General features: G+C 37.3%; 1 protein-coding gene across 5 annotated transcripts in view; it reads left to right on the forward strand.

Annotated features, from left to right (window-relative positions):
• Window positions 1-26963, forward strand: part of PIEZO2 (piezo type mechanosensitive ion channel component 2) — a 292650-nt gene that overhangs the window by 43015 nt on the left and 222672 nt on the right. For all 5 annotated transcript variants that reach the window (XM_032121792.1, XM_032121810.1, XM_032121818.1 and 2 more), the window contains exon 2: window positions 9187-9282. In XM_032121792.1, coding sequence (XP_031977683.1) covers window positions 9187-9282 — 96 coding nt within the window. The remainder of the gene's footprint in view (window positions 1-9186; window positions 9283-26963) is intronic.

Consider the following 26963-nt stretch of genomic DNA (forward strand, 5'->3'; position numbering starts at 1 on the left):
TAAATCATTTTGAATTTCCAGTCTTGCTCTTAAAATTTGGCTGAGAGCTTATCAAAAGTCTGGGGGAGTTTCTTCAAAACATATTCCAGGGGAAGAAAACATTGCTACAGAAGCTGTACAAAAGAAAATCGATGCATGGAAGAAGGCCTCCCACAAGTACAAGAGCCTGAAGGGAGTGCCATAGATTGCAACTCCTTGAGTGTAGGGAAAGTTTCTTGAGTGACGTGTGTAGAAACAGATGCAAATGGGCCCTGTGCCTTTTGGGGAATGTTTCTACTTGAAATAAATGCAAAATTAGGATTTTTTCTTTCTTAAATTACTACGTGGAGTAATTACAATAAAATAACTATTGCCTTGCTGTGTGTAAACTGGACAAGACCATGGTTCTGTTCCAATGGTAGGATTTCTGAATTATGTCTTTCACTCAATACTAGATAAGTGTGGCATTCGAAATTCCCAGTAAGATGCATCTGTCCCAGTAAAACCCTCTTGCAGAGACTATGGTCATATGCATGTGGAATTTCATTGGGAGTCATATGGGTTTAAGTACTACTTCTCCAGAAAAGGCAATCTTAATGATCAAATAACATTTGCCGATTATAAACAGCTTCCTAATATCTCCTTGGGTCCTGTGATTCTTTGAGTCCTTCAGGATCCTTTCCTAGTTCCGAGTTATAAGAAATAGTTTGGAAGACAATTCCTGGCATTCTTAAGCAGATTCCTGTAGTAGATTGACACTTCTTTGCAAGAAAAGAAAGTTACCTAGTGTATTTTCAAGAGAGAGAAATGCACAATTTTTCAAACAAAAAGGGATTTAGTATTTTGTACAAGCAACATCAGTTTGGAATAGGGACATTGCAAGAATGAGGAGCTTGCACCTGCTTTATGCACTTGATGATATCCTGGAGTTACCTATTTTTAAAAATTCTGTTTCCTTTGGTAAACACTGTGGCTTTGTAGCACTGTCTGAAATGCTCCTTCATCATTCCGATTTATAGCTTGCAGTTGCAGTCCTCTGGGTCCTTTTTTTTCAGTGATGGACCAAGAAAGGAAGTTTATCTATCCTTTCCTCTACTGGAATAAATAATGGCAGAGTTTCAAACTCTGCATTCATATTTGTAACTTCACTAATGACACTCATATTTTTCAGTGTTAACACCTCTCTGATGTTTAATCATGTTTATATTCCTCAGAGATGTTTATCTGGGTTAGTTTTTTAACTTGTCATTCATCTGACGCAGGGTTTTTTGGGACTGATGTCAGGGTAAGCAACAGCTGGCGAAAAAAATTACTTGGTTCTTTCTGCATGTTATGGCAATTGACTTATGGTGATTTATGTGTTTTAAAAGACGATGAGTGTGAATGGTGGTGGGAGAATGGTAACACATGCTGAAATTCACACTTCTAGTTGCTGGAAACATCTGACTGGGTAGCTGTTCCGGGTGTCTGTGGCTTCTTAGCAGCCGTAAATGAAGGTCTCAGTCCCTTTCTGCTCATGGAGGTCTCTCTGTCACCCAACTGTCTCCACATCTGTCCCTGGCTGATGTTGTGTTTAGCAGTAGCACTGTGTGACATTTGATTGTCATCTGTGTTCTGAGTTTGCTGTTATTTTTAGTCTGAGTCTTGACAGGGTTATGCAACTGTAACAGCAGAACCAGACTACTGTCTCCAGATGTCCGAGGAAACAGGAACATGCTTTTCTCATCCTGTGAAAATGAGTGAGGAGCAGAGTTATTTTGTTAGCTCCCAGTTACTTTCCTAGAGAGAGGAGCTTGGAGATAGAAGAGCTGTTGCTGAAGCAAGGGTGAGAATGCAGTGTCCCTTCCACCAGCAGCCAGCTCAGTGGAGGAACAAGAAGACATGTCTTTCCTCTTCCCAGACCAATAAATGAATTTAGTTTCAGTTGCCACTGAAATTGAAATGAGTTATAATGTGAAGCTGATCTTTCTAATGGGAAAAATTATGGATGATGGTGTCCATCATGTTTTTTAATTTGGAAACATTTATATACTTAGTCATGTCAATAAAGTGTATTGACATGGATTTGCTTGTGAAAGCAGATACACCTTTAAAATACATTCTAAGTGAGGTGATGATTGTGGTGTGGTTATACTTGAGGTCTTTTGTTAATTTTCTGTCAAATACAGCTGGGAAGCATAGTTCCTGTTCCTAAGAGCTGAAAGAAGGAGGCAAACAAGGTGTTTTGTCTTCTCCTCCTTCTGCACTTGAGTCCCAGACAATATTTGCCACAAAGTTAAAATCTGTTCCAGTTGTTTTCTGATGGGGAGAGAGCTTACTAAAACTGCTGCTCAGAGAAATAAAGGAAAGGCAAGAAAAATCAAAGGAAAAATAAATCCCCAAACCCTTTGAAAAGTGTTCACTGTCCAGCAGTTATCTCTCCTTATGAATGCTGACTGGTGAAAAAATGTGATTGTAGAAGTGCTGACATGAACTAAAAGCATCCTATTTATCTTTTTATCAAAGCATTCATGTTTTTGGATTTTTTTTATCCAGAAGAGAAAAGTTTTCTCTCTGGGTGTAGTGCACAGAGCATCCCTGTGTTGAAATTTTGGCTCAGGAGCAGGGTGGGGAGTGGTGTGTGTTAGCACAGCATTATCAGCAGAGCTGTTGGATGTGGAGGGAGTATTGGCTGATGCAGGAGGGAACTTGTCCTGAGCAGTTCTGTGTGGTTCTGCACTGCACACCAGAGGCTATGACCATTATTTTGCTCTAAAGGGATGGTAAGACTACATGCACTTCACTTAACTGTCTTGCATAGCAGTGCATAATTCCAATCTCATCTGTCCCAAGTGTTATTTTAAGTGCAATTACTCAGAAGTGAGACCAAAGCTATGCCAGGACTCAACCCTTTCTTCTGAATTACAGTAAGTAAAAATAAAGGTCACATCTGTGAGCTAAAGATCCCTGGGCACTATGCCTATCAGACACTTGATATTAAGAGATATAGTTTTGGAAGAGGAATATTTTCAGTCACTATCACAACTTTATTCCTTCAAGTAGGTTGTTTACAGCATAACTAATTTTGCAATGTGTGGCAGTTTTTTAATTGTTATTGTACAGAATCTTGGAGGCAAAATTTGTGAAACAAATTTTGTATTTCTGAAACAGAAATTTAGAAGTATGAAGTGTTAGAAGTTATAAAAAATAGCAATTTATAGAAGAAGTCTTTCTTTTTCAGAAATGGTAATGCATATTTCTGATCAAGTGAACTTAATTTTTAATCTTCTTGGGGTTTTTATTTCTACTGCATTTGGTTAGTAATGGCTATGTCAGGTAAAAGTGAGAAATCCTCAGAAACAAGATTTGCACTTGTGACTCTTGACTTGAAAAGGGGATGTGAGGTTGCTTCCCACTTTGTACCTCAACAATTGTTGGCTCATGAAATTATAGTGGAGATGAGAGCAACTGGTCCATCATCTTTCTGGGAGATTCAGCTCTGTAGGTATTTAATACTGGGTCATTTTTTCCTGCCAACAGTGAATGAGCTTAAATTTTACTACATTAGTTTGTAAATCAGTGCTCATAGATAGCAGAGCAAGGATTGTACAGCCTTCTGGGTCTTTGTTTCAATGTCAGATTAGGCAGGCTTTCTTCTCAAGGACACCTCTGCCTCTGGGGGCAGAGGCATCAGGAATTGTAAGGAAATACTGGAGGGCAGTTTGCTGCTGTTTAACTATATTGCTACGATGCATGTTTGTGAGTTTTGGTTAAAGAATGCTGCGTGAATGAATCTTTAGGAAAAGGAGAAGAAATTCTGGTTCCATTTCTTCTCACATTTGGTGGCTGATACCAAGAGTGTTACTAGAAATTAAAGAGCTTTAAACATAAAGGCTTTATGCAGAACAGAAGTAAACCAGACTTTTCTCACCAGTCTTGAACTCTCTGCTGTGTATCACATTGTTAGAAATACTTATCTGGCTGGCTAATGGGAGGTTGGTTTTATTTGTTGTTGTTGGTTTATTTTGAATTTTTTTTAACTCTCTTTCCTTGAAAAAAGTAATTTATTTTCAGTAGTTCTTATTCTGTAGAATTTAAATTGCCTTACCTCTTTTACTTACATTACCAAGCTCTTGTATAGTTCATATAGTCCTTCAAGGAACAGTGTAGGGCTCCATTCAGGGTTTTTGTGGTTATCTCTGCAGCTTTTGTACAGTTTTGCTATAATAGGCAAAAGTCCTTCATGAAGATGTTTAAGCCATAAATTATAACATTTCAGCCTCTGACAGAAGGCTGAGTACATATGGTCTAGTGCTGGACCTACTTGCCTTGGTCAGGCAGTTCTTGGTGTCCAGTAAGATGAACAGAGGTAAAAAAACCTAACCAAGAAACAAAAAGCCCCTAAACTTCCCCATTTTTGAATATTCCAAAGAATGTGAGAACTGGCCCATAAATGTCTTACTGGAGGACAGCACAAGTGGAAAGGCCTAAAGAATCATGACATTGGGACAGTGCCTTATTGATAAGAGGAATCTTGACTGTACATCTTCCTGGAAGAGCGGACTGTTCATGACACACAGTCATGGATTGTCATGTAGAACACCTTGGTTTGGAGGAGGAGATAGATTTTTTTTTTTTTCCTTTTTTTTTTTCTTTTCCCCCAGCACTTAACTTCTTAGGCTGAGCTTTTGTACCAGAAGCTTTTCATCTGGGGTATGTACCAGTGTCTCATTCATGTTGTACCTAGTAGCAAAGGCTGTCATCTGAAGCCTGTTTTAGTCAGCTGATTGTGTGGTAATTGGGTTTTTTTTCAGAATACTGAGGATATAATTGATATGAACAATGGGATAATTAGGAAAAATTACAGCATTACAGGCAGGAATCTGGTGCTGAGTTCTCCTGGCTTTGAGAGTTGGATACTTGGCCCTCCTGCAGACTGAGAAGTTTCAAAGATCATTCAGCTGCTGATTTCTTTTCCCTTCTGTGTTTTGGTCTCTTGCTCTCAGAGATTTATTTCACATCAGCTGGGTATAAGAATGAGTGAGCAACATCACCTCTGTCTTTCAGCCAACAACCCTTGCCCGTTCAGGGTTAGACATTTTTTTCAGCAGCACTTTTTCCAATTAAAATTTTCACTGAATGTTTTTGGTTTTTTTTCCTCAGAAAAATAAGCATGAAAGTTAGACCAAATTTTAGTCTAAAGGTACCAATTTTAAAGAATGTCACTGCATAGCTTTCTTAATAATCCTGCAGCTGTAAAGTTGTTAAAACAGGATGCAAACACCATGCAATATCCTGCTGAAAGTAGAAGACACATTACTTCAGCGTAGTTGGCTGAATTAATTCCTTCTCATGCTAAAGCACACAAGAGTCTGGATAGGCTAGCACTAAGAAGGATATGTAATATTCTCAAACCTACAGTAGAAATATGTGAAATATGTGGAAAAGATGTTCTTACATAGTTCTTGAACAGAAAAGAGTATAACAAGCAATACATTATTCTGTTAACATTAATGACAGTGCCTTTTTACTAAAATAAACTCAGAAATAGTGAGTGGATGGCTAATTCTGTCTTCACCTTCCTTCTTGTTTTCTGTTGTCGTTGCTTTTGACAGAATTCTAGCTTGCAAATGAGGAGTCAGTAGCCTCTTGGTACTATGCCTGCACTCTAGAAGGCTGTTTTTTTGAACATGTAGTTTCCACTTCTGAATTAAATACTCTTAAAATTTTTGTAGAATAAAACTAAACACATCTTTTATGAGGCTGTTTTTTTTCCTCTTCTTTCCAAGTTTAAGCTTATTGCAGATTTCTTTATTGCCCCTCACTTTGCTCTCCAGTATTTTTTATTTAACAGGTAAACCACCGATTCTATACAAATTATTCTCTTTAAATGGAGGAAAGAAAACTGTTGGTATAAATATGAAATAATAATATGTAACAACTGTTAGAAATATTACATGTAGAAACATGATGTGTCTCTGAAGCAGTATTAGGTTTCTTCAAAGGCCTTCTACTCTGGCTAGGATAAAACAATGAAAAATAAAATCTAGAAGGACAAGGTTACATAATGTCATGTGATATCTGATTTTCTGGGGCTTTTTTAAGATTCCTTTTTAATTTTGTATGGCACATACTGTACATATCTGTCTTAAGAATGAATTAACTTTTTTATCTGGAAATCAATCAGACCACTGCTGTGAAAGATAAAAATTATTAAAGGTTTGCACAACTCCTTTTATGCTTGAGACATTAAAACTGAAATATTTAAAATAATCACTTATGAATGGAGAATCAGTCTTACATGTCATGAAGTGCTCTTTTCTTGCTGTCTAAGGGAAGGTGCTTTAAAGTACTTCAAGTGATACAAAATAAAAGCTAATTTGCTTCTAATGCTGTGTATTAATAGCTCTGCTTTCTATGTCTTTTCCCAATTGTGTATTATTGCTATCATTGGACTGTGAACAACAGCAGAACTTCAGAGGTAAAAATCACATTTCTGGAGTTTTCTTAATAGACACTGTTAGAAAACATGGTGAGACATGAGGTTTAAAAAAAGCCTGAAGAGCAGAAAATGTGTATAGACTTTACATGTATGGTGTATCTTCCATTTGAAGCCTTTTTGTTCAGTGTTTGCTTTAGACAAGCCCATCCTTTTGAAACTAAGAAACTAAAGGGTATTCTGTATGCTTTATATGAATAAATACATAAGGGAAGGTTTGAATGGAGGTGTAATTTCTGTTAATAGTTCAGTTTATGTAGCAGTAGAGGAAAAATAAAGCTTTTGAGTACACAGCTCTAGGAATAGAAACCAGTAAATTTTGAGGTAAATATAGTTCCAGAATAATTCCTCTGAAATTAATTTTGCTGATCGATTAGAAAATTTTGAGAAGAGGTAACAAGCCTAAAATGCTAAAATTACATGAATTTTGATACTGCAAACTGACCAATGTATCCAAAATACCCAGAAATTTCTATACCACATGGTTTGCCAAGAAACTCATCTTTATAGGTGCTTTTTCTGTTGATGGAATTCCATTGATCTTAAATGGGACTTTCCATTTTGTTATGGATATTTGTGTACAGCTTCTTTTGAAGAAAGAGACCTTTGTGAATACCAGAGGGAGTGCAGAGGGTGGGTTCATTTGCTTTTTTGGATCATCTTTTGTTGCTGCATCAGTAACAAACTGAAGCTGGTTTTATGCTCTGCAACTTGTTCTAGATAGTTTTGAGTGTCAGAACTGAGGAATATGTATGTTTGACAAATAATGACGTAGAGTAGTGCATATATGTGAAATCAGTGCAGCTGCTGTTTCCTAAACTTCTATCTTGCTGAAATTATATTCATTTACTCTTGCATGTTAGCTTCATAAGGCACTCATCTCTCCAGAAACATATACTAGATGAGTGGAGATAAACACAAAATAAAAATACTGGAGTAGTTGCAGTAGGGAATAATAAAATGTTGCAGCTAGGTTTTGGAGGGTTTAATTCATAATTCTGAGAAACCTATTTCTAGTACTCTTGCAACTGCTTAAATAAATAGAGGTTTTCCAAGCAATGTCTAGTCAAGTTTGCTGGAGGAGGCTTTGATCTAAATAGAGGTTCTAAATATTTGACATAGACTTGTTAGCAAGACATTCAGTGACTTCCAGCTAATGAGGGAGGCCATCTAAAGCACACAGTTGCTGTTTTCTATCTTTGTACTGGGAAGCTGAGGGCTGGGTGCTCTACAGGAAGTGCAGCAAGCTTAGTCCTCAAGAAAGAAGAAAATAAGCATAATACTGCACTGTAAGTAAGCTGTTTAACACAATTAAAATCTAGTTGACACAATCCCAAAAATAACTGAATAATAGTATTATCTGCTAATGCTATTATTCTGCTACCAGAATGACTGAGTACATTGGTCCTTCCCATTGAAATGGAAAAGCCCTCAGGCTGTAGAACAGCCTTAAACCACTATCGTACCTCTTCATATGAATGCCAAAGAACTTGTTCCCACCCCAAATTAAACTTGAAAAAAACCCCATAACCCCAAAAAGTTGATTTATGGATTTGTCCTGGTATTAGGAGTGTCCTCTTTGCCATTCTTTCCAAGAAGGCCACTAATGGCCGTTGTACATCCTGTGCTCCTCTGTAGAGCACCCTGAGAGTAGGTGCATAATAGCAGGGCTGACTCCTCCTTCTCAAGTACATTGACTTTAGAGCTCTTATAATTGCTTGCAGAATTCCCCATGGGATAGGTCCTATTTACTCTGTCTTGCAGGTTTTTTATAGTTACAAGTGTAGGTGTAAGTCTTCAGTTGGCCTTTAAAGGCTGCGGCTATAAGGAAAGTTTAGTAAATGACAAGAACAATTCTTACAGGAAAATGACAAGCTGCTCTTAAGGATTCTAGATTTTGCTCAGAAAAACCCTCTATCAAGCTTTGGTGGATTTTGTAGTCTTCGACAGATTTTTGGAAGGCTGATGGCGGAATCATATCAATTCAGAAATAGAGCATGGATGCTTCTTATCCTTCCTTCTTGCTGGGCACCCATAAATTTCACACTCTTCTTGGCCAAGCTGCAGATGCAGAGTGTATATCCAGAGTTTTCTATCAAGGCTATTAAGGAAATAAATCAGTTATTCAAAACATTGGCTAATTTGGGAAGCAGAAGTCATAGCTATTGTATGGATTTGCTAATAGAGAGACCTTGTAGTTTTGTATTTATAATTAAAGTGGACAGATGTGGTGAGGATGAGGACGGATTACTGCATAACTTATTAGCTCATTCCCACTATTGTCTCCATGAACTTTCAGAAAGTGGTGTCTGGAGAAACTTCTTTTCTTTTGGAATACATGTTTCTGGCAGGACTAAATATGTATCTGTTTTCCAAAACCAAGTTGTTTTGGATTTATCTGAGAAGATTTCATTGGTACAAATCTCCCTCACTGGGGATATTTAAGAACCATCTTGATGCAATCCTGTGCAATGTGCTGTGGGATGATCCTGCTTGAACAGGGAGATGGGGCCAGATGACTCAGTGTGGTCCTTCCTAACTTGACCCAGTCTGTGAGTCTAAGATTTACTTCAAGCATGAAGCTGAATATTTGTGTAAAAGTGGTTTAAATAAGTGGTCAAAAGTTGACAAGGTAAATCATAAACTCAAGTGGAAATGCTTTGTACCATTGAATTTGATTTTGTCAGGCTGATTAAGTAATGTGTTGTTTTTCTTTTCTCTCGTTGCAGCCTGTGCTTTCCGTTACAATGGGCTCTCCTTTGTCTACCTCATCTACCTCCTGCTCATTCCTCTGTTTTCAGAACCCACAAAAGCAACGATGCAAGGTGAGAAGTTCATTGCTTCATTCTTCAGAAATGTCTGTGATGGACAGAGTACTTGCAAAAGCTTTGGTGTAGTAGAAGGTGAAGTCCTGAGCATTTCCCTCTCATTAAGTGATCTAAGTTGTAATACATACTGTACATTCCCTGATGCTGTAGTTTCACAATATTCTGGCTTCGGTGCTGAAGGACTTCCAACCATGCTTGCCCCAAATTGCATCAGGGCCATCTGATAGCACTACTGGGCATTCCTTTTTATGGCATTATTTCCTCTGGAATACTGACATGGGCTGGGTGAAAAATGAGCTTTTAGAACCCTCCCAAAGCTGTTCTATCATAGATTGTTCCCCAGGTCTGGATTTGTCTTTAATTATGAGAATTAAATTTGATGTCAAATTTTTCATTCAATTGCATTTTAGGTACTTATTTAAACAACTGTCATCCTGGCATTGTACCACTGCCTTAGTAAAAAGAACTCGAAGGGCTTGCTGTTAGAGATGACAAATAAATACATCAGGCATTCAAGCATTTATGTATCACAGACAGAGGTGTGGCATTCTGCCTTGTCTACAGCAAGAATGTAATGCTTCTGAAAGAGGTTCTGTACAGGCTTGCACAGTTGTTTACATATTTTAAGTTATAATGCTTTGATTGGTATAGAATCATAGAATGCTTAGGGTTGGAAGGCACCTTAAAGATCATCTGGTTCCATGGGCAGGAATGCCACTCCCTAGATCAGGTTGCTCAGGGCCCTATCTAAGCTGGCCTTGAACACTTCCAGGGATGGGGCATCCACAACTTCTCTGGACACCCTGTTCCAGTGTTCTTCTGAGTAAAGAATTTCTTCCTAACATCTAATCCAAACCTGTCCTCTTTCAGTTTAAAACCATTGCCTGTTGTCCCATTACTATCTGTCTGCATAAAAAGTCCCTATTCCTCCTTTTTATAATCCCTCCTTTCTATAAGCCCCCTTAAAGTACTGGTAGGCTGCAATGAGGTCTCCCTGGAGCCCTCTCTTCTCCAGGCTGAGCAATTCCAGCTCTTCCAGCATGTCTTTGTAGGACGGGTGTTCCTGTCATTTGGTGGGGATCCATACCAGTAGGGTGGGCTTAGTTTATGTTGGGTGTGTAAGTATCCAGGAACGAGTTAAAACAGACCTGAAAAATAAATTAAGCAAGCATAAAAAGTGGGAAATCCCATGCTTGGTGAGGCTGTCAGTCATTTTTACAGGGGAATATTACAAGGACAGTGTAAGCATGGGACATCAGTAAATCTCCAGCTGTGAGTTAGAGTTTCCCTTAAAGGTGCTGAAGGTGGTAGTTGGCAGGGAAGCACTCACTGGGAATTTGGTTGCAGCTTCTCAGATAATACAAAATGACCCAACTGGTTTTGTGTTTTACTTTTGCTGCCCCTTCTGTGTGTGCCAGGAGAAGTGATTGACAGGATAAACAGAGTAATTTTCTAGATGCCAGGAATGACAGTAGAGAGACATACAAATTCTTTTCTTTTGGAGCCAAAGAAAGTCTATTGGATTAGGACTAATTCCTGGTGACTTGATAGAGTCATCTAGTTTGCATCACTGATGGTAGCAATCTCTCCTTGTAGGAAAATGCTTTCTTAGGGCTTTGGATAGTTTCCTCATATTGTGTATCATATTGCATTGCACTTCTCCTGAATGTCATGCTACATGATGTGTTTGTCTGAATTAATTTCTTATATAAATTTAGTATTTCTGAGTGTACCCATTTTGCCCTCTGTCCCTGTGACCTTTCTAAATTGTGTATGTGTATCTCTCTAAAAAGTATTGAGGGTTTTTTTTTTTTAATGTCCAGAAGATAGAAAAGAAATCGGAAATCTTTAAATACTTCTGCTAAAACCAGCCAAACCACTCGTTAATCAGAGTCAAAAAATAAATACATTAAATTTTACAAGTAAAACCCCAAAAAACAAACCCAGTATGCATTTATGTACTTTACTTGTACTTTTCCCCCTAATACTTCTATCACTCAAATAATATTTTTTCCTGAAATTCTACTTCTTTAGATTAAGCTTTTTTATTCTTTTGAACTTTCGAGTTTTCTACTAATCTGACCAACATTCCTATCTCTTGCTCCTATCTGTTTTCCCAGTTTGTCACATTGCACTTTACAGTTACTGAACTTATGAAACTTCTCTCCACCAAGCTTAAGGGTTTTACAGGATATAGAATTAGAAATTAATCTGAAATGGATGATGTCAGTCTAGATTAATTTAAATTTTGACAGAAACTTAAAACGTTAGAAACACTGGAGAAAACCTATTATAATCACTCAAATAGTTCAGATGGTGTTTAAAGATTAATGAGTAATTTTTTTCCTTCTTGTCCCCTTAAACATTTAATCTTCTTAAAAAGGTTAATTACTAAGATAAAGTAATATTAATTCTTAAACATGAAGATGTAAGGCACTGTCTGTGTCTCTGCTTTAGTTTCAAATCTAACTGTATTAGTTTCAATTCTAACTGAAGGATTTGTCTCCTATACTTGAAAAGAGGTTAGTATTTTACCTGTCAGCATCTTAAAAATAATACCTGAAAGTGAGGCAGAGACAACTGTGTAAAAAACATTAATTGCAAACAACATCTCTTGTCTCCAGGAGTAACTTAAAACTTGACCAATTTTTTAAGGGTTGCTAATGGGAACAGTTTCTGAGGCATTTACCTCTTTGCCTGTGTAGTGAAGCCCTGTGATTTCAGCAGTAATTTTTCTATATGAATTATCTCTAAAATCAGGAACTGACTTGTTACCTATTTCTCTGGGGATGACAAATCCACAGTAAATTGTGCAACAGCCTAGTTTCTAATTTCTTTGATTGTGAGATTGTTTGTATTAGTGATACTTTTTCCTTTGTCTCTAATGTCTATTGCAGTTGTCTTCATCCTTAATAAAGGCTTGTATATGAGGTTTTTATAGAAATAATAAAACATGACTGCACATATAGGTCCTGTCTTGAGCCAATGGCTCATTTAACAGTACTAAATAACTTCTTTACATGGCTTTTTTATTTCCTGTAAGAGATGTGAGTTTACATTTAGATAGGTTTGATTTTCCTTTATTTAATTTCATATTTTCTGATTAATAAGACTCTGTAGCCAGTCATGATGTAAATGAAAAAAAAAAATGAGGGAGAGAATCAGTTAATTTCACATATGGACTAGGTTTTGCTCAGTCTGCTTATGTTAATGGCAAAAAGAATGGGTTTGCTTCTGAATTAAAATACTGCTCAGGATGACAAAATTTTTATCTCTGTTGGAAAAATGAACTTGGCACAGCACTCAGATCAGTAAAATATGTTTTTAAAATGTGTAGATTGATAAAATGATGAACTATAATCCAAAAAATTGTTAGTTGAGTATTATTCTGAGTGTGGGTGAAACCATGGTAAAGAAATGGAACCATGGAATTTGTTTTTCGGATATTAGAGTGTTTGCAATAATCTGCACAGAATTGTAAGATGCAGAAGAGTTGCAGTTACAAATTTGGATCACCAAATATAGCTGAAGTTTTTTCAGGAGAGAATTGATCCAAGTGAATATGGGAAAAAATTTGTTGTACACAAACATTATTTTGAATTTCATATGTGATCTATGTGCACTCATCAATTCTCCAATCCATCTGTTTTTTTCCAGCAACCTTTTTACACTCATCTGCACTCATTTTCTTGAGTTTCACACTAATTTTAAGCATCTGACTTGAGACATCTGATTTAGATGTTCAACTTAGGAATTGGGTAAACCTATATATTTACTTAATAGAAGATGGGTCCTAGTGATAGAGCTTAGAATTGACCATTTAAGCCTCCAGTGAGTCCAAATATCTTAAATTAGAAGCATGATTTTAGACCTCATCTACACTACAAGGTATTCACACTTCTGAACAAAATAAGGAGCTTAAGCAAATACTGTTATGTGATACTCACAAAAGAGAAAAAAGATGGTTAACCCCTTAATTGTAAACTCTTGCACTAAAAAAATCACAGTTGAATGGGTTTTAGTAAAAGAGAAAATAGTACTTTCTATATTATTAAATAACCTGCTCTGGCAAAGCTTCAGCTTTAGCTTTTCAAACTTTCCTGAATGTTGCTACAGAATGAACTGCTGCCCAAGATGTGTATGCAGAAACCACCTGAAAATAACTTGAAAACCCAAACCAAAGAAACCAAATCACCAATTTTGAGAGTTTAACAGAATTTCTCTCTAATCAGACCTGCTAAAACATGTCCTATTGGTAGCAAATGTTATAATTAAAGCTCTATCAACAAGGAATGAAGCATGTGAAAAATACGACATCCATGCATTGGAGCAGTCTCTCATGTCTGATACTGTGGAATGTTGATGTTTGCAATCTTACGTGTCCTTCTCTGTTTCAAAGCTGTGGAAAAGATTCTTAAACTTTTTAATCTTTTCTATTTAAGCCAGCTCTAATAATTTTCATAACACAACAATATTATTAATAGGATTTGATGGAAAACACAAATAATGGAGCTAATTTGGGGCTTAAAAACCAAAATTAAAACCAAAAATTAAAACCAAAATCTGTTTTCCTTAATTATCTGCATACAGAATGAGTTGCTAGGTTGGAAATACAAATTTTGATTTTGGATAAACCTGTTTGCATGGTTTTTGTTGCATGCTTTGAATAGAAATTCAGTCGAATGTGCATCTTAACTTACAAGTATTTACTGCATCTGTCTAAGGAAATGTTTCTGGTTCAAGCAGTTGGAGTTCATGACTCATTTTCTCATAATGCTTATGTCACCTACTATTAGTATATTTGAGGCATCATAGTTAGACTACTTCAAACAGAGGGTAACTGCCCACCCAGCTGCACCATCTGAAAGTGCAGCAAAAATACAGATGCTTTGTGTGCATCTGAGGCGTCTGATTGAAACCCTGTTCACCCCTGCGAGGGGCAGAACCTGTACCTGTTTACTTATTTCTAATGGTGTTGATGAGCTGTACAATGCATTTTTTTGTTCTTCAAAACAGTTTTCTGTCATGTCTGCCAGACATTGGACATTGACAGACCACAGACCCTGTCACATTCTGATCTCATTATAAATTAAAATGTATGAATTGGTTGCACCGAGAAGGGATGTGTTTTAAACCATGTTTAAAACATGCATTTCAATGAAAAAATCTTCATAAGTTTGAGGGGTACAACTTGAGTTTTGACCTGTTCTTTGGTAGATTTACAATACTCTTTGGTTGATTTAGATTTAGGTTTATGTGATTTTGAGAAGGGTTTCACCCATATTTTACCTGTGTAACCACAAAGATGATTTGTTCCTTTCTTGGAAATGATTTATTACCTGTTATCCTTAAGTAATCAATAGAAAGTACTTTTGGCAATAATAGAAATGCTGATTAAAAGGGTGGGAGAACTCTTTGGGATGTCTTTGAAACCACTGAGTTTCTCTGTACTAGCCCAAAGCATCAGTATGAAGATATTTTTATAAGTTAGAAAATGCTTTTCAGCAATAACACACGGGATTTCTACTGGATTGGGCACATGTTTTCTTTTGGAGACATGCCAGGCTGCTATGTAAACATCCTTTGTCTCAAAACACTGCATCTCAACTAGGTTTCTCTACTCCCAACATTATAAGGGAGTGAGCAATGGGGTGTGTTATTTATAATAAGTGGGCCAAATCCAATAAGAAGTACTTGTTCACGGAAGTTTTGGCAATGTAAGAGTTAAAACGAAGTGATACCTTTATATTAACCACCTTCAGAAGTGCTCTTGCCTCTTAAGAGCCAGTGAACCTTTCTGTTCCTGATACTGTGTGCTTTCTCACTATTTAGGACCAAAACATTTTCTTAGGAAATGAATTAGAACCCCCTTCAACTAAGTGGAAGTGAACTTGCAAGAAGCATTGGACTGACAGTGTTGGGTACAAGAATCTTGGATCTGTCTTAAGTTGCTGGGTGTGATAATAAATACTCGTGCCTTTCTCGCTGCCTCGTAATGCTGTTCCCAAATGGGATATCCCACTCTGAGAATGGAGACTCCAGCGCCTGAGCTGTTTCACGTTTTGGCTTTCACAGAATGGATTGTAACCAGGGATTCACAGTAAGTGGTTGATCAGACGATGTGTCACCCATTTTCAGTATCATGTTTTATATGAGTGCTGGCAGTGCTTTTGGATCCAGGTATGGCAGAAACTCAGCAGCATATTGATTGAAGACTTTCAAGCAAAGCAAAGCCATCAGAGCTGGGACAAGAATGCAGAAGTCAGGAGGAGAAAAATAACTAGAAATTTTTTTAACTTGCAATTAAGTAATTGGTATGGACTTTTTTTGGTGTGGTTATCAATGACACAAGTCTTCAGAAAGATTCAAATGTAGAGGAAGAGAAGTGGGTCTTCAGACGGCAAAAATTCTTCAGAAGCTTTTGAATTAAGGTGTTTGGAATGAGACTGGTGTGGGGTTTTTTTGGATAGTGGTGGAGATCGTAAATGATACGAGAAGAAGGCATTTTAAGGAAGACTGACACTATCACAAACTGTTTTCATTGCAGAAATGAGCACTTATATAGTTGCATTAGATTTTGTATTATTTAATTTATTTTAAAGCAATATTTCTCCTTATATGTTGAATGCCATTTGGTTTAGGGGGAAAAAAAGGAAATTTTCATTGATCTGGAAGTGATTTCTTCAGTTATTTTAATGTTTTAAGTCAATCCCAAGCCTATCCCCTGCCCTGGTGATAGTCAGCTTTGGACTGAACACGCCATAGTTTAATTAGCATTGTTTAATTTAACTCCAGCAGTGACTAAAGAACTAGAGCCAAGACCAAGCTTCCTTTTTACCCTTAAATATAGGTAAATTCAAATTTATTACATAGAGGAGTCATTTAGAAGTGCAGATAAGGAATTTTTGTTCTTGGCAGTAAGTTTGAAAACATTCCTGTGTTTTTTCCTCCCCCATTCATTAAGCTACATGCAACACCTAAATAATATCAATTTTAATTTATACAGCTTTTGAAGGTTACTTCTCCAGCTGTCCTTTCTGTTGTTCTTTTTTAAAATAATTGAAAATTAGTCAATTTTCTTCCTTTCCAGGAAGGATGTGCAAAATAAAAGTGTTATTATTGTATTTGGAAGGTGAAAGAGTGCTGAAATGGGAATGTACCCTAGAAACAGCATGGTAGATTAGGGTAAATTAGTTTGCTTTGAGCTAGCAGTCCTCCTATCTAATACCACTGAAGTGTAAGTAGAAGTTTCTGCCGTGAGTTTGAGTGAGACATTTCTGCCATGAGTTTGAGGGAGACAAGTGCAAAAAATGTGGTTTAGAACCCAGCTGTGAAGTTGAGCACTGACAAAAGCACTTTCCTGAATGTGCTCACGTTCTCAGATTTGGGATCTAATGTATGCTTACTGTGGTTGTGAAAGGATTTTAAACTCATTTTAAACCTTGTGTCATGTTTTTAAATTGAGTTAAATAATGAAATTATGAAAATGTGTTTTACAAAATCATATAAAAGTAGCAGCATCTTAGACTGTAGAATATGATTGAATGTGCGTCATGTAGTCCTGCATTCCTAATTCTGATTAGCCAGGCCACTAATTGTGATGGAAAGAGGGTTGTGCTGAGTGTGTGGGGACAACCAGACTTCAAGAATTTGTTTTCTCCTCTTTGTCCCGAAGCATGAATTTTTCTGACTTAAATTGCCTTTTTTCTTTTTAGTGTGTTTTGTATGTAAATGATTAGAGAAGTCTTAGCTTCTTTTTGTTGGTTTTAATGAGAGCTGCTTTTTATTTTTGGCTCATTGGCATAATTTGGCAATTTTATGTGCATTACACACAGCAGGAAGCATGACCTCCATCCAAGTCAGGACCCTTCTCCTGCCCTTTTTTTCCTGCAGTAGGAATGGACCAGCTCTCACAAGCTTCATTGTGATGATTCTGAGACATCTTGATCGATCTCTGTCGAAAGTTGTGATACAGAGATAAAAGGGAATCGAAAATGTTTACAGTGATGTAGCTTTTTAAATCCCTACTTCATCCCTAACCCTACCTTATTAGAGCTTTTTAGCTCTGTTAATCAGTGAGCAGATTGGAGAGAAGCTGGAGGGATATTGTTGAATCCGCATCTATAGTAGAGTAATTTAGAAGTCAAAATTACATTTCAGGAAGAAGGTAGGAGGTTGATAAGATCTTGGCCCGAGTCAGATAATACTAGAGGAGAAAAGCAACATGCAATTTTTATGGTCTACTATAAGTTAGAGGATGAGTGATCCTAATAACCATACAGCCAAATATTTCCCTGGTGCAAACAACTCCTTAAACAATTACTGACTTGTGAAGAGTCAGTGTTATTTTAAAATTGGGTTTGGAGGGACTACGGACGTCAGAGAGAGTTAGTCATCACTATTCTCATGATCCAAAATTAACAGAAAATAATCTTTAAGGTTTTCTTAACCTGAAGTGCAACATAAGTTTAGGGAAACTGGATAGTGACTGAAGAGCTCAAGCATTTGGATGTGGTGACATTTTCTAGTAAAAAATGCAATAATCTTTCTAGGACTCCCATCTCAAGCATGGGTGGCTTTTAGAGGTGAACTCCAGACCTAACTTGCTGAATAACAACTCCCATCAACAACATTAGGAATAAACAGAGTTTGCAAGGAATGAGTAAAAGGGGAATAATCTTCAAGGTCAGAAGTGCTCGGATGAAATAGAATTTTCCAGAAGTCAAGCTGAGTTAAACTCTGCCAAGGAAATTGAAACAAAGAATAAAAATGTATTTATCCATATGAATATAAAATAATAAAAAGCATGGCTCACAATAGGGATGAAGTAGGAATTAAATATCATCTGGATATGCCCCAAATTTTAGACAGGGCTGTGCACTTGAGTTTTGAATCAGGGCAATACTATTAAAAACAGAGACAAAGGCTAAAGCACTTCCTGGGAAAGAGGCTGGGAAAACTACTGTATGTGAAGAAGAAGTAAGACCCAAGGAGTTTAAATGTTCTAAAGATTGTATTATCTCCCTCCTAAACCTGAGTGTGATACCCTAAATTGAAGAATGAAAATATTAGCTCAAATACAGAAAAAAGGGGGAAAAGCTCCTGCATGTGAACTCCTGTGATATGAACTCCTGTGAACTTTTTTTTTTTTAAATTTTGGTATATTTTCGTAAGAGAAGAATAAATAAATATCTTGAGGCTACTGGAAAAAAAGAGATTAAATGAAAATATCTATTCTAAAATGGGGTTGTGCTAAGCAACTTAGATAATACTTTGGTAAGGTCAATTCAGATTGAGTCCTGAGAAGGACTGTGTGGTGACTCAAAGAAAGATGCTAATGTACACAAGTGAGAAAGAAACAACACATCTCATATCTTAAAATAGAGTTCCTACTTTTTCGGTCTGCAAAGGGAAATCATTGCTTTGGATTTGGATTTGAGGAGAAGAAGGACTTTTTGGGTTAAATGAGGATGCTCTCTAGAAACTGTGGGTGCATGGTGGACCATAGATAGTTTTCCAGGTTTCAAGCTCCTAATGAACAGAGTGAGCCTGAAGACCCATGTAATTTCAAAGTGGAATATGATCCTTTTATGAACCAGAATATATCCTGTGATGATGGGAAGTAGAATAACCCAACTGATGCCTCTAAACCCACATTACTCAAATTGCTTGCTCAATGTCTCCAGAAAACCTGTATATAAATGGTAAGAGTCAGATGGTTTGTAGAGGTTTTCTGTCCATGTGTTGAGTAGTTTGGGGAGGGTTATTGGGTTTATTTGCATTAGGCCGAATTAACAGTTGCTGGCTTGAAACTGTCTGGTGGTTTGGTTAAGGAGATGGGCAATGTTAGAAGATTTTGGAGCATTACTGTGGTCATCAGAACTGTTTTCAAGAGTTCAACAGTCAGAAGAACTGTGAGTTGTCTTAGAAGATTATGCTTGGGTTTGGAAAATAAAAGAGTAAAAAGAATGTTAAACACATTTTGGGCCTCCCCGTTCTCATCTCTAATACTCCTGTATGTTAAACAACCAAATTTTATCATGCTTTCGTACAGGAAGAGTACCAAAAGCCAGTAAATTATTAGGTATGTGTTTTATTATTATGGTTGACCTGTAGGTGAGAGGAATGCCAATAAAATCATGGCAGTTTTTTAAAAGCAGTGCAGCTGTTCCCATTCACTCCACTTCTCTTGCCTTGTTTCAAGGCAGTCACACTACAGTGAGTCATGTCCTGAATCTACCACACCAGATGATGTCTGAAGAAGCATTAAGAAGTGAGCCTTGGACTGTGTTAGACAGCAAGGCAGGTGATGGCATTAGCTTGACTTCTCATTGCACTGTCTCAGCACCAGCTTTTTGCCATGAATTACTCTCTGGTAGTACCAGAAATCTGTCCACTGAGGTAGACACTATTTCTTTAAAATTCCTATGTAATTTATTTTTCTTCTGTATTTTCCCTTCTCATTCTACCTTATTTTAAATAGGTTCTCGTCAGCAAGAGATTTGCTCCTCAAGTTGAGTGCTGAGCATGGATTTTATTTTCTTTTACTCTGAATTTCATCCTCACACATGGAAAAGTATGTACTTTTGACAGGAGCTTATTATGACAGAAAATAATACTGCCTTTAGAGCACAGTAATTGGTAGATATTAGGCCTCTTTTATCAGGTTTCATAGCTAAGCCTGACTTCCTGTGGATGCTCCCATGTCTATAATGGATTTGAATCCAGCGTCTGCATCCCCAGGAATTTGGGAAGCCTCAAGTAGAAATCTAGATTGGTGTTAATTCTTTGCAGAGCAGCACTGTACTTTCATGTCATAGTGAGCCTCAGAGACAATCGTCTTCATAAGAATACTGCAGTTTTGTATTTTTTTCCTTCTCTTGAAATCATCTACCTTCCTTTCCCCTTGTTAGTTGTATGATTTAACAGATCTGTTTCTTGGTCACCTGGTGCAGTGATCTGTGCTCCAACTGCTTTGCTCCTTTCATGAGCACAGAACTACCCTTGCCAAGTGGCTGAACAAGAAACTAGGAGGGTGTGATGCATAAACACTGATTATGAACTGGTTTTTTTTACGAAGGATTTAGGAGTTAAAGGAGAACTGGGTAGCAAAGTCTTGACTGTTCAGCAGTTGTATTTCTGATTGTTCTGAGAAATCATTTGGTGCTGCAGTGATACAGGCCCTGGCATCTTCAAGCACATCTAGACAAATGTCTGTGTAGTTTGTATAGATGTGGTACTCCACGCAGCCTGAGGCCTTTATGGGCAAAGAGTGAATGCTGGATTTGGAACTCATTCCTGAAGACAGGAATATGGAGCTGCTGTTGTCATGGAATCATTGAGGTTTGAACAGACATTTAAGATCATCAAATTCAACTGTAGGGATAATCCTGGTTCTTAGTGCCTCTGGGGTGCCTTATCATCTATCCATCATCTGACTGGAAGGTGCTTCTCTTAATTTCCCTGGTTTTTGCAGCACCAGTCACCAACAGAGGCACAATTGACAAGGAAAGTTTTCAAATCATTGGCAATAGGTATGCGGAAGAAGAATATCCCCTCCTCCTGCTATCTCCATTCTCTGAAATGTATGCAAGCTGGAGTTGCAATCACAGGGACTGAAATTTCAGCAAGAAAACTGCTCATTTGCAAGCTCTCACAAAGCTTGGATTAAATTTTTCGTGATAATGGCTTTTGTCACTACTGGTTATATTTGAGTGACATTTAATGTGAGTTGGACTTATTAGTAAAATAAATAAATAGCATTCAGCAGGCTGCTCAGGGCTGGAAGGGGGGAGAGAATGTATGTGTGGAGCAGGAGGCAGGAATAAGATGCTGATTCATTTGTCTTTACATGCCAAGAGCAGCACCTAGCTGACAATGAGCAAGAGGTTGTCCATCAAATATTTATGATGGGGACATTTCAAAGGGCTTTTAAATGCCCACACAAACATCACTGATCACACAGAGGACAAAAGTTTTTGGAGTGTTTTCTTTTTTCTTTCTAATGATGTATGTGTGAGGGCTTATCCTGCTATTTCAGTTGTAGCTCACTGACATTACGATGAGAGTGAGATGCCACACATACTTTAAATTGAGTGGGCTTTTTTATCAACACAGAAGAATAAATTGTGCCTTCATAGAAAGCACCCCTTTTTGAGTTCAAGGATATTTAGCTGGTCATATTTTGCTCACTGCTTTGATTTCTGCAACTTCCGTGGATCTGGTTTATTGCATCTGTCTTAACTAAAGAAATGTTTTCTGGGAAATAAATAGTTCCATTACAAAGATGTATTCTAGTGAGCAGCTGTTCCACTGTAATGGGAGCCTTAATTGAAAGGATTATTGCAGCAAAACGTTTCCTAGTTGTTTGTCTTGGATGATGATTCTTGGAGAAGGACACAATATGGTAGCAAATTCTAAAAAAGAATGATATCTGGTTTGCTTTCTGCTAGATTTTCAGGGTAGCTAAGCCTGAAGATCAGTTCACTCCCTTGGGACCAAATCTGCTGACCTTATTTAGGGAAAACTCCCACTAGCAGTGGGAAATTTGCTTCTGTAAGCAGTGCAGGAAGTGCCCTGTAATATATTAAGAAACCAAGTAAGCCCATAAGAAACCAAACAAAAGGCATTTAAAAGCATTCCCATTACTCTTGGAGAGAAGGAAGCAGAAAATTAATATGCACATGCTCCCTAATTAGCATTTAAACTCTGGTCTTAATAAGATTTAGAGGGAGCTGTGAACTCTTGAAAATGAAGCTGTTGGTGCAGATGCAGAGCTAGGTGTGCAGTTTCTCATTACCCAAATGTTTCTGTTCTGCCTCCGGATGAAGCGGGGAACTTTAAAACACATCCTCCTCCCCACCAGCAGATTTGTTAACATCCTGTTCTAATTCAGAGCAGAGACCTGAATCTGGTTCTCCTGTATCCCAAGTGCTCTTGGCTAACAGTGCCTGTTTGTTATCCCTACTCTTCTTCAAATCCCTCTCCCTAAATTTTTGATTATTCTTGCAAAATGGAGCTGCTACAGTACTTGATGCTCTCTCAGCATCCCCACAGTCATTGCCCTCATCCAAGGGAGTTTGAGAATCTCAAGCTGCTCAAGGTTTTCTTGAGTTGTGTGACAGCTTCATGTACTGGGCTTGTGAATCTTGTGAAATAGTAGCAGAAACCTCATAGAAACGTATCTCTTCCCAATCCACTCTCCAATGCCCTAGCTCTCCATCATTCCTCATGAAATGTTCATCATCATCATCACCATCATCATCATCAGTACAAAGACAGTGTCTATTAAATAGATTAATTTTGCTTTGAAGAAATTAAAAAACTAATTTAGGTGCAAACCACCAACTTTGAATGTTCTATTTTTTAAGAGAAAATGTAAACCCACAAAGCTTCTTTTATTATCTTGTTTTCATATGTAACATGCATGTCTCCGTTTGGTGCTGTTTGTCATTGTAAGAAAAACCACCATGATGCATTAAGTGTGTCTGATTTAAATAATATTTGAAATAATCATAACAGGGCTTAGTAGATCTTTAGAAATCCTCACTTTTTCAGACCATTTCAGTATAATCTTGCTTCATATAACTTGGCCAGGAAAATAAGTTAAATCTCCTCTTCTGAAAACTCTCAGTGAAGAAGAGCTTTTTTGCAGAACAAGAACCAGAAAGACAGGGAATGAAATTGTCATCACAGCTCTTCAGTACTTATCTGGATTATATTCTATAAATTTGCACAGAAGAACAACATTAACAAGTAAAACAAATCAGATTTGGTAAGTTTGATAAACAAAACCCTTTAAGAACTGAGAAAACATTTTTCAGCATTCTACTGCTATTTTCATTCAGTTTATGAAAAAAGATTGATTGAAGGAAGGAGGAATAACATATGTTTCACTGTGTTAAGTTGGGGGAATAAAAATAATAATAAATATTAAAAAAATAAGTAATAAAAATGAGTGAAAGGACAAGGGAAATTATAGAATTTTGTTGCCAAAATTTTATTTTTCTTTTTATTAAATGTTGTTAAGACTATTTTAATAAAGGTTGGGGGTTTTTTCGTGGGGGGAGTAGTTGTGAAGAGGAATTCTCTACTATCCATTCTGATAATGTGATATGATTCTTGTTCAAGAATCTAAAGGAATTTATTCCTACTCTGATTTTTTTCCCTTTTTATTGAGAGATATAAAAGAAAATATAACAAAAAATAATGGAGTAATTCAAGTCACACACAGAATGGTGTCATGTAAATGAAATTATAAAATAAACAGTACCAACAACACACAGTCCTTCAATTTGTACTTCATTTGAAAAACTCAGTCCTTTGTAAAAACAGTGAATGAGTCTGGAAGGAAACACAAGATTAGTTAAACTTACCTTTTAAATCCTTTCTTTGTTAATTCATAAAATTCTGTGGCAAAGCTGCTGAGGTCATTGCCTTCCCCTGTCTCACACAGGGCTCTAACAAATTCTGAGCCTGTTCTTTAATTGATCTTTCTGGGTGCCCTGTGATTAAATTCTGGGAAATTACTAAACTATGAGTCACGTCATAAAAACTAATTAGTGGTTGGTTGACAGTTTGTCTCCCAGCTGAAGCCTCCAAGTTTCTCTTAATGCCACATCAATATATAGGTTATTGCTGGCAAATGGCTTGGGTTTATTTTGTAGAAGAATGTTGTACAAAGTTACAAAGTTTATGTTGGATAGTGCTAACACTAAAACAGCTTTGTTTGAATGGGGCATACTGTCCCTTTTGGCATCACTTCACTGGTCCTAATACATATTGAAGCACTGGGGTGAGGGGAGAAGAGAAGCTTTTGAAAAGAAAACTTTTTAAAAAGAAATTATTTGCTATTGAGGTTTGGTTTTGATGCAGCTTTGTCCTTCAGCAGCTGCCTTTTGCCAAGATCAGAAGCCTGGTAAGGAAGTTCCTTCTGCAAGGTGGCACTGTTGTGTGCTCTTTCAGGGCAGTCCCTTTTTCGTCCTCGTCTCCATGAGGACAAACAACAGGAAATACACTGCAGCAATTCTTTGGGGTCAGGTTCTGGTACACAGTGAGGGGAGCTCCAGGCTGGGAAAGGAAGACTCTTACCTTGGATGGGGCTTTGACTTTTTGGTTAATGATACTGTGGTCCAGTAGGTTTGAGTATTGCCTGGCTTGATATTGTAGGTGGTATGCTGGTAATATGCTCCGGGGGGGTGACCTTGCTGTGTTAAGTGTATATCTTTCAACAGAGAAACAGGGCTGGAGAGTTTGCAGTAGGAAATACCTTCAAAAGTGAGGAAATAACAAATAAAAATTACAATGAACATTTCAGGTGGGAGGGGGTGAATGGGGTGGGCTGTTGAAGATTTCTTTTTTGTCCCCCCTCCAGAAAGTCAGTGCTGTACTTAAATAATTGATAGCAGCATATTCTTGAGTACAGCACCTTTCTAGAGGAACATTTTAAAAAATTCCTTCTGAAAAAAATTAAAAAAACAAAGAATTTCTGGTTTTGAGGATTTAGTTTTAAATATAATAGACTTTTAAATCATACTATGTGTAAACATAATATAATTTATACACAAGTTATTCATGTATAGATAAATATTTTTATGATAAAATTGCGGAATCCTCACTTTACAGATGGTGTTATAAAAGCCAATGTCCTGGCTGAGTTGGTCCATGGCTGTTACTAGAGCACGTGCAGTTCAGAAACACAGGGGGCTGTAATGACAATGAGTTACATAAACATAAAGCTGATCATATGTCACCTAACACCTCCCATTACGTAAGTTTATAACACAGAACCAAACCTTCTTTAAAAGTGCTTTCATTTTGAGTAGCTGTGCTGAATGTTTTCACATTAGCCATGAGAAAGTGATGTGACCGTCTCTTCAGCTTTTCTCTGAAATTTATCTTAACTGTCCTTACCATATTCTCTGCAATACAGACACTCCAAGGTGGAGAGGGGTTGCCATTCACCATTTGTATTGCACGGGAACCAAGGACAAACCTCACGCTGCAGGGCTTTAGAGAGCAGAGGATCTCTCCATCAATGTTTTAGCTGTGAATCCCCTGCATACTCACTAAACTAAATTACTTTGTAGTTGTAAAAATGGTCTCTTTGTGATATGATCTCTAGCTCCTCATCTGAAGCAGGCCTTAATAGTGTTTTGTTTTGCTCTGGCTGTTCCACATGCTCTTGTCCAGTAGCTAGATATGTTAGAGTGTTCCAGATAGTGCAGTGCACCCATCCCTACAAGTATACTTGCACTTAGTCCGATATTTTTGTTTAGGTTGGTCATATATATTTTAGATTGGAAAAAACACTAAGCTATTATAGTACATTACTATTTATAATGGAGTTATTACAAAAATGTGTGGTCTCGTAGGCCAATATACTTTCTGCTACAGTCAGTTTATTAATGAGATATGGTTGAGATCATCAAATTCATCACTTAGAAGGGGTGCTTTTTGTTGCTTTGGTACTTCCAAGTGGATGTTTATAGATGGTATGTGTTTGGGCTTTTAGGATGTTTGTATTGAGTGCCCTGGAGTAAAGACACAAGACATCTTTATCGACACACCTGCATGGTTGTGGGACATCAGTAATGCCATAATATAGCCAGAAGTGGTTATTACATTGATAGATACACAGATGCTTTCCTGCAACTTTAAATTCCATATTCCTTGTATAAATATAGAAAACAATAAGCATATTATTACATGTGGTATCTGTGCAATAAAATTCAAAGAACTTCTCACTAGAAAGAACTGTTTAGTAAACCAGTAAGGAAAACCTGAACGGCTGCACAACAAAAAAGATCCATGTGAGGAAGAACATTGGTGCATGCTTGGAGAATGCTGCTTGTTCTAAAACAAAAGTTGTCCTTGTCCTGACTGTGCCACACAGCTGCAAACGAGCTAATTTAGCATGGATGGGGAGTCGAGGCTGATTTCAGATGGTCCTTCTGAGGTGAAGCCACTAAGGCAGCGATTCATTATGTGCAGATACTTTGCTGAACAAAGTATCAATCTTTGTGTAAAAGGGAGATTGCATGGGTTTAAAGTTCTACCAGGAGGACTTCACTTACGTGTTTGCGTGGGGTTTTTTCCTAATTAACTAATTCCCAGGAAAAATCCATATTCCTTTTCTTTCCAAATTCTTCAGGATACATGGATTTTTCTGTAGTCATTCCACTATGGAAAGTTCTTCCACTTAAAATCACAAATGTGCAGCCACACGTGAGAGAAGGAAATATAGAAAGTGCTTTGAGTTTCTCTTGCAGAGGCTGTTTTGCTCCTTGGGTTGCGTGACTTTGCGTATTTTACAGTGGGTCATCTAACTGGGAGGTTTGTGTTGGTCAGTTTTAGTCTCTTATTCTAGGTAAAAAATATAATAGAATCAGGCTGAAGTTCTGTGTAAACACTTCGAGACCAGTAGCAAAAGCTAGGATTGCTTGCAGTCCACTGATGTTTAGAATATGTGTTTTTGCTGGTCACAAACCAAGCCTCACATGTTTGTCTTGGTTCACAAGATGCTCCTGTTAAAAAAAAAAAGAAAAAAGAAAATAAAACCAAGTCTCAGCAGGAGATTCAGATTTGTTTTTAATATTAGCAGCTTCTCTGCTTAGTAGAAAAGAAACAATTTGCCTCTGTTTGCAAGGTAAATGTAAAGGAAGTGCTGAAAAAAACAA

Source organism: Corvus moneduloides, chromosome 1 (genome assembly GCF_009650955.1).
Source record: "Corvus moneduloides isolate bCorMon1 chromosome 1, bCorMon1.pri, whole genome shotgun sequence".
Taxonomy (NCBI): domain Eukaryota; kingdom Metazoa; phylum Chordata; class Aves; order Passeriformes; family Corvidae; genus Corvus; species Corvus moneduloides.